This window comes from Nestor notabilis, unplaced genomic scaffold (assembly GCF_000696875.1).
Source record: "Nestor notabilis isolate BGI_N333 unplaced genomic scaffold, ASM69687v1 Scaffold9259, whole genome shotgun sequence".
Taxonomy (NCBI): Eukaryota; Metazoa; Chordata; class Aves; order Psittaciformes; family Psittacidae; genus Nestor; species Nestor notabilis.
In genome coordinates this window covers 1-13,068 of record NW_009944070.1, presented here as the reverse complement: position 1 = coordinate 13,068, position 13,068 = coordinate 1, and the positions used below count along the sequence as shown (strand labels likewise).

At 36.3% G+C, this 13,068-nt stretch overlaps 1 protein-coding gene across 1 annotated transcript; it reads right to left on the bottom strand.

The window, feature by feature from the left end:
• Positions 1 to 360: 360 nt before the first annotated feature.
• On the bottom strand, positions 361 to 13,028 carry LOC104411750 (tyrosine-protein kinase JAK2-like; the record flags this gene model as incomplete). Its single annotated transcript, XM_010022242.1, has 10 exons — positions 13,023 to 13,028; positions 10,157 to 10,314; positions 8,758 to 8,869; positions 6,909 to 7,095; positions 5,400 to 5,527; positions 4,807 to 4,941; positions 3,858 to 3,945; positions 2,933 to 3,060; positions 2,009 to 2,147; positions 361 to 536 (listed from the first exon to the last, which is right to left on the bottom strand). Coding segments are annotated over exons 1-10 (1,257 nt in total), but the record flags the coding sequence as incomplete, so codon positions are not given.
• Positions 13,029 to 13,068: the final 40 nt, after the last annotated feature.

Here is a 13,068-nt window from a genome sequence, read left to right as displayed (position 1 = left end):
TTTCTGGTTTAGCTAAAACAATAGAATTTTCTGCAACACACAGAGTCATAGAGTATTTAAGATGTTCAATTAATAGAACAATGCCAGTTAAAATCCATGTGCACCATTAGGAATACTTTTTGTTTGAAGTCATATGCTGCTGTAACAAAGCAACAGAAACATGAACAAGGTAATACTGGCAACACTGTACTTTATCCCCACAAAAATAAAAACAAACACCATAAAACCAAACCTCAATCATCACTTACGATGATTAACTACCAGTAAAAGTGTCCTTTCCTACTGTGGTAAAACACTTTATGTGCTGACATAGTTACAACAACAGATGTTTTAAATTAGAAGTGATCAAAGAACTGTTACGACTGCAGACTCAGTAATACTTACTCTTGAAGAATCCAGAGCACTCAGAGGTTTGTCTCCTCCGCTGCAGATTTCCCACAAAGTAGTACCAAAGCTCCATTTGTCTGTGGCCAGGCTTAATTGTTTGGGATTCTCAATGCATTCAGGTGGCACCCATGGTATCCTCTCAAGAAGAACTGTGCAATATGCAAAGGAAACATCATGTTAAGATGAATAATAAAATGAGAAAATTCTCTAACACATTTGATTTCGTTAAAATGACTTCAGAATACTTAGGTATATCATTCTGTAACATGCTTCTAATAACTTTACAAGTTTTTGTTTCTGCCTAAAAAAACCCAAACTACAGAATATGTACAAAAAAAAATACTTATGAATGAGAGCGGAAGACCATTAGTTTTACTGTAAAATAAGCCTAATGTTATAAGACTGCTTTAACATCATTTCCATTATTTTTGATCCAACTTCTGTATTTCCCCCAGTATTACCGAGACCTACTAGCTATTGCAAAGGAACTAGACAGCAAAGAGTAAAAAGTACTTTGCTAGACGTGGCACATTATGGCACAGCAAAGGCTCCATAATGAGGAATTTTATACTATTTACTTTCAGCTCTGAAAGCTTCACTGTCCTAAATTCAGCTGTAGCAGTCATTTTTCTCCTTCTGAGTAGCTGGTGCAGTGCTGTGGTTTTGACTTTAGTCTGAGAACAACACTAATAACACACCGATGTTTTTGGTTGCTGCTAAGTAATGTGTACTCTCTGATTAAGGACTTTTCAGTCTCATGCTCTGCCAGTGAGGAGGGGCACAGGATGCTGGGATGAAGCAGAAACAGGACACCTGACCCAAAGGAGTATTCCATACCACAGCACGTCATGCCCAGTATATAAACTGGGGGGAGTCAACTGGAAGGCCCAGATCGCTGCTCAGGTCGGGCTGGGTATTGGTTGGCGGGTGGTGAACAATTGTATTGTTCATCACTGGTGTTCATTGTTTTCTTTTCCTCTTCCCCTTTTAGTATATTCTCTCCCCTTGTTATTTCCCTTATCAGATAAGGGAATACAACCACCAATATTATTGGTGGTAGTAGCAGTGGCTTTGTATTATACCTTAGTTACCGGACTGCTCTTATCTCAACCTGTGGGGTCTACGTTCTTTCAGTTATCTTCCCCATCCCTCCAGGAGCTGGGGGGAGAAGCGGGGGAGTGAGCAAGCGGCTGTGTGGTTCCGAGTTACCAGCTGGGCTTAAACCATGACATACACCAAGCTATAAAATACAACAATTTAATCTTGATCAGTAATAGGATACTAACTCCAGCAGCTACCTGCAGATGCAACAGACTTTCTCATGGCACCTTACTGCATACTGATAGTAACAATGAAAAAAAAAGAAGTTGAAAATGAGAACAGTAAGGAAAAAACCTCACACAGTGGAGAACCATGGCTTTATTTCCCGTAGCTATTTGTTGATAAAGCAGATACACTCAAAACTGCTGACTAGGACTGCAGAGATTACTTCGAAGTGACATATGGATGAAGGAACTTTCTGTAACAGAAGTACCTGGGATGGTGGTCAGGAAAAAAACCCACCCCTAACTTAGTTTTCAAGTCAAAAGCCTTAAACAATAAAGCTGACACGAAGACTTACTCTCTCTTGGCAAAACTGTAATACTGATGCCAGGATCACTTAGTTTTATAAATGGAAGATTTCCAGACTTCCTGTCTTCCTCTCTGATAAGCAAGATGTTTTTTGCACAGACATTCCCATGAATAAGGCCTTTATCCTCCTATTAACAGAAAAGCATCTTTTACATACTTAAAAAAATCTTACGGTTGAAGAGGTATTTGAACCAGCACTTTACAGCATGAAGGAAACATCAGGAAAGAAAACAATGACTATAGATTAAGTTGATCAAATCTCAGACATTTCATCAGTTCCTCTCAGAGTTATAGTTTCTAGCCAATTTTCATTCACTTTAATTATCTACCTGAAGTTTCCGGTTTAAAACTATTTGATCTACGGTAACTCAGAAGGATACTGATCCATCAGTATGATCCATTTAAAATGAATATAAGAGCTCAGTATTTAAACTCTGTAAAAGGGAAGATTCATCTAATCACATATTCAGTCTTGAATAATGGCCTTTATATTGAATTAAACAGACTGTAAGGTTGAGACCTAATGCACAGAAAGATGTACTAGCAGTCTGAACAGCACAATGTTTTCCCCACCCAGCGTTTAAATACTAACACTACCAGGAAACAGTTATGTTCAAAATCATGAGCTGAGGTGGGAGAAGCAGAAAGAAGTGATTCCTGGAAAAAAGAAAAATAATTTTTACTGGAAATGTGTTTTTATTTCATGCTAAAACGTTAAAATTGAATGGGAAATTCAATCACACTCTGTGCAAGATAACAAAGGTCTGTCCTTGGCTATACAGTATACAGCCAGCCTGCTTTAAAATACCCTCCAGAGTTTCAAGAAGCAGGGCAATAGCTCAGCCATTCTATATTTATTAGTCTGAAACACTTGAATTCAGCCACTAACAAAACTGAAGAATAAACTACTTACCAGAAAATGCATGGCTAATGCCAACTGTTTGGCTACTTCCAGCTTCCACAAGATATTTATAACATTTTTGTTTTTTTTCAAGTAAGTGTCCAAGGATCCAAATTTTACATATTCTTGTACAAGGATGTCTGATTTAAAATAGTAAAAAGAGTAATAATTAAAACCAAGAACAAATAAAGGAATTTCAGGACAGATTAACTGTTCTAGTATTATCCATCTTTTTCTTTGATACCTTGTTGGTGAACTAACTATAAATTAGAAGCTATATGACATCTGAGAATTGCCACAAACATTCATTTTATAGACTGCAAACTTTTATTTATGATTATGTGAAGCAATTTTCATCAATCTGCACATGAAGTGTGTAACCCACAAGAAAAAAAAATAACAATGTCTCTTTTCCTATTTATTGGTAACTGTGTCTTGCTAAACTAACAATTCTCTCGCCTTCACAGAACTGTCTATAAAGGACAACTGTAATAAAAGGATAAATAGGAAACCACATACATCTTTAGATATATTTTTTATTTATTAACTAATCTACCTGAAATTTTACATGCAGTCCCTGTGCATGGTACAATGAATAAACTAGAAAAAAACACTCATGGGCATTTTTGCAAAGAAACTGGTATAATATGTTCTTGGCCAAAATTTTCCAAAAGTGAGATTTTCAGATAGAACAGATATGACTGTGAATAATTTACAGAGGTTACTATTCACACGGACTGTATTTACACAGTTTCTCGATTTTCTTTATCACCATATTACTTAGTTTTGACATCAAGACTAACAATGCAATGTGAACATGTGCTGGGTAGCCAGCTGGTGTGACAGGTTTTTTTGTTTCTTTTGCCTTGTTTTACCCAGAACCAATGGTAAAGTCTGATGACAGCTGTATAAAATTAATACAAAAATTTTTACTTACTCTCTTCTCCACATACGCAGACTCCATAGTTTAACACCAAATGTTTGTAAGAAAGCTGGCTCATCATACTTGCTGCCTCAAAGAAGGACTTTGAGGAATGAGAGAGATTTAGAAAGAATAAATATCAGTGAAAACACACCCTCCCAAAATTACATGATTTCTAATATATTTATTAAAGCCATGTGCATTTTTTCAAACATTTAAACTTCCACCACATTGCAAAGACCCTGTGTAATATATTTTATGTTTGTGGTTGGTTTAGGGTTGTCTGTTTTGGCTTTTTTTCTTAAATAACTGATAATCCACATTCCAGAGAGGTTAGCAATCTTGTTTTCTGCAGGCAGGTATACCTCAATATTTTAAAAAGAATCTTTTCTTCCATATCAGTTAACTAAGTAAACTGTAGACAAATTCATGACTCACTATTCAGTTTCCAATTCCTTCTTTCATAACACACTATTCAGTTTCCAATTTATTTCTTCATAGCACATTATTAAGTTGAAAACCAAGAAGTATTATATTACACATCCATTACAACCAGATCTTACCTAACCCTGTCAGGAAGGTTTCAGATGCTTTTTTGATTTAGCCATTTTTTTAACTCTCCTTAGTGGCATCTCCAACTACATTTGCTTGTGTACTGGTTAGGCACCCAACAAAATACAATCAAAATTAGAATATTTTCATTCAGGAAATATATTTGCATTTCTGTACTCTTGCTCCTTTTAACAACAGATTTTCACTTACCTTTGGAATGTATTACCCAGCTTATTAAAATTAAAATGCATTGTTGTTTATTTATTGTTTTCAACTGTCTAGAGTGTATATCTGCACTGCTTGGTTCAACATATAACCCTCTACCATATTAAAAATACTCATTTGTTGTCAGAACAGTAATGCTCAGCATAGCATGGACAAACATTACACAGCAGTCAACAAGCACACCAACCTCAGAGTAGTTTCTATGCACTTTATCCAGAACCTTTAAAAGAACTTCAGTTTGATGGAGCTGGCCATAGTCTCCCACTTCTTTCCTTACACCTTTGAAAATCTTTGTAAATGTGCCCTGTCCAAGACTCTCCTCCTAAAATAAAGGTAGAATACAGATGGGGAAAAAATCAGAAATCTCTGCCTGTTTTGCAGAAGATCTCTTAACCAAACACCCTAAACAATGCATAAGCACATCTTTACACCTAGCACACCTCTAGATTCAGACTGAGAGGACAAGGAAGCAGCTACATCAGAAATGGCTTAAGTCTTTGCTTTTTTTTATTGGCTCCTCAAGGATCTCAGGAAATAACTTGTTGCAAGAATCAGACAGGAAGAAGTTCTGTTATAGATGTATTTAGACATCCCTAGAAGTAAAGAAACATAATGGAAAATTAAAGGGAAAAAAAAAATCTTTTTTCTCACAATTTTAACTAAGGGAAGATCACAGTAAAACCTCCTAGCTCAGATAAGGCTCTTTTAAACTTATACTGAGATTTTTAAAACTTAGTGTGTATTAAACCTACCAGTGGAAGAAGCAACTAATGGACTTACGAATATCAAATCCTCATTCCGGATTTTGTGAAAGACCATCTGGTTGACATTATTGTGTCTCTGTAGTGTAGGTGATGAAGGTACATCAGCAACACTATTGCTTCTGAAGACTAGAAGATTCGATTTATCTGGGAGAAGAGGATGGGGGAAAGGAAACCAAAGTAAATTTATGAAACATAAAACTAAACCAATATTATTTCAGAAGATTTATTACTGAGAAGCTGTTAATGCAACAAAAAAGATACCACACTGAAATCAATTTATTCAAAAAGCCACACAGTATTTCATTAATCAAATTTAAAGTCTGATATTTTCTAGTTAGCAAAAGCATTTAGGTTCACACAGCTATTTTAAGTTCCTTAAGTACTACTTTTGACAAACATTCTGAAAATATTCCTGCCTCTTTTCATATTTTAACTTCTGCTGTATTTGTAATAACAATATGGGATGGAAAAAGGGGAGGTAAGTCACCTTCTTCTTTTATATTACAAAGTTTCAGATGTGCCTATCTTTCTGATGCCTCTTTATTTGACCTGGGGGCACTTTATTGATTCTCACTGCATTATGCTTGCCAGAGTAATTATTCTTTGAGTGATCTTGAAAAAAGACTCTCCATGAAGTAAAGCAGGTCTGTTAGTAAAATAAAGCTAATAGGCACATATTTGTGGGTATATGCATGCATTCATGTGCAATCATATTTATGCAATAATTTAAAATTCTGATGCATATACAATTTTGGTTTTGATGGAAATATGGTTACACTATTATCCTCTGTAATGTGCACATATATTTACTTGTCAAATCTTCTCTAAGCTTTTTAATCCATTGGCTAATTTCAATTAAATTGGAGAGACAAAAGTGATATAAAATAGTCTGTTCTCTCAAGTTTTTCTTTAATGAGAACTTAGACAAAGACTATATTAACATAAATAGTACTACTAATAATAAGCAAAAAGGGCAGATGTTATCAGAATTCATAAAGAAAGATACTATGAAAATCAATGCTAGTTGAAAACCTTTAATTTACATTAAAGAAAAATCTATTACTGAAACAGGAGCTCTAGTCCATATGTAATTTTCAGTGTTAAAAAGAAGTTGAAATCACAGTATAGCCTTTGTATAATTCAGCTAAGATATCAACAAGAAAATCACTGGCATTGTTGGTTCCACTGCTTATGAACTATCCTCAGTAAGAAATTATGTATTAAGTAGGTCTTTCCTTCTCAAGACATAAAAACACATGAAGAAGAAATGCTGCTATACACAATCCACTGCAATTAGGAAACCAGTTTTGCTTCTAATAATGAAACTGGCTACCATGATTCTTTCTGGAAGACCATCTTACAACAAAGTAAAATCTGGCAGACACTAGAACTAAAAACTATTATGAACAAATAAGTCAGCAAAATTTTAAAAACCCTATACAAACCTATGTATCTACCTACCTGAGAGTCATTTAGTTTTAATTTATTTTTAAATCTTAGAAAATGCTTACAAATGATCTCTTACCTTTAGGTTTTGGAGGACAGCATTTGACAAACTGGAAAATTATGCTGTCTGAACGGACAGTTTCTGTCTGGTAACAGGTCAACAGATCTTTAAGATTACTGAAACTTCGCTTGGTTCCACTAAGATTATATTCTCCATTGTCGTTCTTTGTAATTAAGCAGTGCTTATAATCAGTGGTATTCTCTCGCTGCAGAGATTATTTCCATTAAAAATGAAATTGATCAATATTTAGTATTTGAAAGCTTATTTAAATGTATAGTACTCTGTTAACTAAAGAAAGAATGCTTCCACAAAATATTACTATCATTTGTTATTTTGTTCTCACTACATAATACTGATTCTGAGAAACTATGATTCTACTCCCATCACTGCAATTAGTATGTTGATGTTAAGAAAAACAAATGTTACAAAATGTGCAAAGATGGGGCTGAGAAAACAGATAACAAATGCTAGGAAAAATCCTTCAGAGCTAGCAATGAAAGCTTCTTCACCCTTACATGGGGTAATATCAGAACAAAATTTTGTGGGAAGTAACAGCCCAGATATTCATACTCTATGTTCTTTTGGCAAGCATTTGGAGACCTCAGATGTATTTCTTGTCATCTACAGTACACTTCTAAGCAATTTGTTTCTAGCACATATTTTCAGTATGCACTGAATTATTTTTAAAATGAGTTTTGAAAAGATACTACTAAACATTTTTAAACAAGAGGAGCTCTTAACAGCGCTTCCAACAAATTCTGAATCTCAAAAGCTTGCTAAGAGCTTGCCCAGAAAGACTCAGAACAAGGGAAAAAAAGATGTGGCTAGGTCACTTAATGGCAGGCTTAACTCACAAGCTTGACACCCAAAACTTTGACTCTTGAAGTCTGTTTAGGGACTGATTTCTTAGTCTAAAAAATCAAACAGTCTTCATTGACTGGACATAAAGATTTTGTGATACTGATCGTAAAATGGCTGTTTACTTCTGCAGCCACACATAAAGGTTATTTTGTCATTTTCCAAGATGTACGTACCTCCGACAGTATTTAGTGACCTTGCTAGCTTACTATAAATCAGAAGAAAAGCTCATGCATTACCTCTATTACTTTAGCTCTATTACTTTAATTTAGGATAAGCCTGTCCTTAGAAGAAGATAATGCAATTATGTAACAGTAATATTAAAGTACTGTATTATCGCTAAGTGCAGTCTCAGAGGAGAGGTACTCCTGGTTCTTTAGCTGCATGAAAATTGCAGGCATTTCAAGGGTGACTGCCACTCTAGCTAACACAAGATACCCAGCAGGAGAACTGTGTTTACATAACAGCTGAAAAATAACCCAGCTAGCCCAGCACAGGGGACAGGGACAGGATCCAAACCCAGAAGAACCTGTGAAGGAGAGAGACTCTCACATCACCACAGGCTGTATACTCAGTTTATCTAAGCCCTATTCAGGAGAGGAGAAAAGAAAGTGTCAGTGGAAATCCTAGGTCAAAAATACAACTAAAAAGCCCCAAACTTTAAAAACAAAACAAAACAAAACCCAACAAACTGCTCTACTACCTAAACAAGTACTACATTTCCAAGAGCCACGTCACCATCCCCAGGATTCTCAAGCTCTCCCCTCCACCTGTCTTACTCTCCTAGGCATATGGTATGTGTCAGTAGCAATTCTTTACCATACACATATTTTGATGTTTCTCACAAGACCCTGAAACCTGGCCAATCTGACCAAAGTAGCTACAGAATATACACATTCTGAATACAAACGTTCTGAAGAAAAAATTTAGAATCATTCACTTAACATCCTAAGCTCATTATTATAACACAGAGAGATTATACAGGTACTATGTAAGGTGTAATACAAACCTCTATAGCGAAGGTGAGGAAGTATTTTTTAAAATCTTTAGGGCTGCATCGAAGAACGTAGAAGCCAGTTTGATTACCCGCTTTCTTCAGTTTACTGATAGCAAAGTCCATGCTATAATAAAAAGAAAATATTTAATATTGCGTAATATCAAAATGGAGGAACATCAGAGATTGGCCAATAAGCACTACTATCAGATATCTAATACAACAGCAATTCAAACTCTTCATTTTTTACAGCTTCCTTTAAGTTAATCTTTTTGTCCCTTTACTTTCCAATATTCAGAAACATGTATATAAATGTACAGAGCAGAATACTACATTTTTTTTTTATACTGAAGACACTGCAATTATTTGTTTGATAAGAAATCTTACAGTCTAAAAAAGTATATTCCCCGTGTCTTATGATACAACTTTCAACATCCATTAGGAAGAAGTTGTAATAAAACTGCCTAATAAATGAGTTAAAATTAGCAAAATATTTGCATGGGTAAAAAAGGTGGGTTTAACTTAGAAAAGGCTAATACGAAAGAGAAGCCGAAATAAAACGTAATTTGTTACTACAAGAATAATTCCCCTTAAGCCTTGCTAACTTACTATTTTTATCCATCTCATGAGGAATAAAATTGCTTGGAAATATCTAAATTCATTGTGTATCCTTCTAAACAGCCTAAATAAATACATAGCAGTAGTCACTGGTGCAAGAAATGTGGTTAGAACTGCAGAGGTCTATATCCCTCTCCTCTATCTCTTGTGAAGATTACAGCACCTATCCTGTTTCTGTCACTGGGAAATTTACAGAACTATTCTGTATTTGCTGAGTAGACAGTGCTAGTTTCATGTAACATACCTTGCACATCATCAGCTTAAAGCTTTCTGTAGCTAAAGCAAATACCCACTTTATTCTGCCTAACAAAACATTTATAAGCTCCCACGTGTGTTTCTGTAAAAAACAAACAATACTATATGAACTATTAACTTGCTCAAATATTGAGGAAAATGCTATCTGAATTTGCCTTTTTCCCACTGGTAACTCAGATAATAAAACTGCAAGAGGCTGCAGTGAAAACATGCAATCCTCTGTCTATGACATGGTATGTTGCTGCCAGGGTAATAAATATAAGTCTGTAAAATCAACATCATGACTTTCCTGACTGTCTCACTTCAAGATAAAATGAATTCTAATGGAAAAAATTAAAACCAGAATTTTTCCATTTATTTTTAATAAGTGAAAAAGAGACTGTATTTTGCAAAGTGAAAATTAAGAGGAAAAATGTAAAGCATTTTATGGTACATAAAGTTAATAAGTATACATTTAAAGATGTCCATCACAGTTCGCAGTCAACAGAAGTTCATCTTTCAAAAATAGCATCACCTTGTTACATAGCTAAAAATTGCTTACAAAATTGGTCCATGGCAGTTGCTTTGGATATTTTCAAGAACTGATGGTGGTGCTACTTCTTTACAGAGATAATGGTGGGCATCTGCAGTTAATCTGTAATATCCATCAATTAATGATACAAAGGAGAGAGCTTCTCTTAATGATTGAAATTCAGCCTCCTGTTAAGTTGCCAGGGGAGAATAAAGGGTAAACAGAACATGAGAGAGAGAGAGAGAGAAAGAGACATTCAATTTTAAGTAGGCAACACAAAATTCCTGGATATGGTAATGGTATAAAAGACACATTAAAGATATAAAAGTCGTTTTTAAGTACTGTTCATACAGTTGTACCTGCCCGTGCCACCCAAAGCTTGTTAGCAATCTACAGTGTTCAAAATAAAACCCAAACAAGTCTGCTATAACAAAACCCTTCCTCTATATATGAAACATCAAAGGAATGGTGACAAGAGGGAACATTTGAAAGGGAAAAACTGATGGATACAATTCAGCATGGCAGACACCTACTGCACTGGCAACACAGTGTTGGTGGTTTTTTTCCCTAAAGGAAAGGCTTCGCTTATCAAAGGGGCTGCCTTCAAGTAGCAAATTGAAATCTCTAGAAAAGCACCTGCCTGAAAATTTAACTAGTAGTTAAAACTGGATTCCTGAGCTAGATCACAAACAGAAGCTGACCTTTAACTACTGTGAAGAGAGGTACAACGGCTGGAAGCAAGGGGAAGAATAATGTGGCCAAAGGAGAACAGGGTGTGGAAAAGGTCTATGCAGAATACATTGAACTGGTAAGGGCAAGGCAAAATTAAATCAATCTGTAACAATGTATTTATTACTGCCAATAAGGGAAAATAGAGTCTATTTTTATGCAATTATCTATATTTTCGTAATATATTGACAGTTGTATCGGAGCATTAAAGGCTGCCTCTACTTCAACAGAGAAGCGTTATCCCACCATCTACAGAGCCACACTAGATTTCATCCAGTAGCATAGCCCAACAGAACACGCTTTAGTACCTGCTGTACAAGTTTGCCCATGACACTGGGAACACACTTAGTGGATGAACACAATTCCTTAGCAAGTTCTTTGCTACACAGTAATAAAAAAGCTGGTGCTCTTGACCACATGCCAAGAATTTGTTTTATTAAAAGAAGACTTGGAAACAACTATCTTTCTGTTTTTTATAATACAATCAGAAAACCCAGACAAACAACACCCTAGAAATCCAGTCATTTTAATGAATCCATACATTCTGAAACTATGTAAAATACATTTCTGTAATGAATTCTATTAGCTTTGTAACTGGTTAAACTAAATTCACAAATTTTAATTTACATCAACTAGTTTTTGCGTGTAAAGTGTCCACACGAAAAGCATTAGCAAAAGAGCAGCATTAGCAAAAGAACAACTGCACTTGTTCCTGCTCTGCCTTCCTCTTCACTAGCTTTTTTAGACAAGCTCTTAGTCACTCTTACCTCACAAGCATATGCAGTCAATTACTACTATTGAGAATTTTTAAAGAAAATTGTAATGGTGCAAGCTTAAGGAAGCTTCTTCCACCAATTTTAAAAGCTATTATGCTCTCAGCAGCACAGATATTTCAGCTACTCTTCTGTTTCAATAAAAAGCCTTTCAATTTTTCAAATTCTTAACATGTTAATTCTGTGCCATTAACGCAGGAAATGAATGTGAATCATAATTCTACTATAAATGAAGGCAAACCACATGCCTTTCTTTTAAAAAAAGCATCACTGGAGAGACAATAAAACTAGTTAATTCTTACTGAAATATTTTTTGAATTTTAAAAATACATTTTTACAGAGAAGAAGTACATAAGCTTTTTCACAAACACAAGAGAGAAGGAAGCTCTCTAGTCACGTAAATGCCAAGATGGGGAACCCTGAAGACCCACATTTCAGTCACAGAGATAAGCGAAGAAACAGTTTGTTTTGGGTTTGCATGGCAAGGTCTTGGTAGCAGGGGGTACATCTGTGGCTTCTGCCAGAAGCTGCTAGAACCTTCCCTATGTCCAACAGAGCCAGCTCCAAGACAGACCCACTGCAGCCAAGACTGAGCCCATCGAGGATGGTGGTACCACCTCTGTGATAACCATTTAAGAAGTGGGGAAAAAACTGCTGTGCAACAGCATCTAAAGAATGGAGTGAGAATATTTGAGAGCAACAACTCTATGTACACCTGCATCAGCGAAGGAGGGGAGGAGGTGCTCCAGGCACAGGAGCAGATATTCCCCTGCAGCCCATGGTACAGCCCATGGTGAGGTAGGCAGTGCCCCTGCAGCCCATTAAGGTTCACGGTGGAGCAGATATCCACCTGCAGCATGGGGATAATCCCACATTGGAGCAGGGGGATGCCTGACAGAGGCTGTGACCCTGTGAAGACTCCACATGGGAGCAGGTTTCAGAAGAACTGCAGCCTATGGGAAAGACCCACACTGCAGAAGTTTGTGGATGACTGCGTCCCTTGGGAGAGATCCCATGTGGGAGCAAGGTGAGAATGTGAGGAGGAAGAAGTATCAGAGACAATGTGTGATGAACTGATGTCGGCTTGCATTCCCTGTTCCCCTGTGCTGCTCACGGAGAGGAGGCAGAGAAACTCAGTAGTGAAGTTGAGCCTGGGAAGAAGGGAGGGGTGGAGGAAGATATCTTGAAGATTTGGTTTTAATTCTTTAACCTACTCTGATTTCCCTGAGTAGCAAAGGAACTGGCAGATGTTATTGCTAGGCCACTCTTGATCATCTTTGAAAACTCACTGCTATCAAAAGAGGTGCCTGAGGACCTGAAGAAAACAAATGTCGCCCCAGTCTTCAAATGGGCAAGAAGGAGAACCCTTTGAACTACAGGCCAGTCAGACTCACCTCCATCCCTAGAAAGACAACACAAAACTGGGAAGAGGGGCTGATA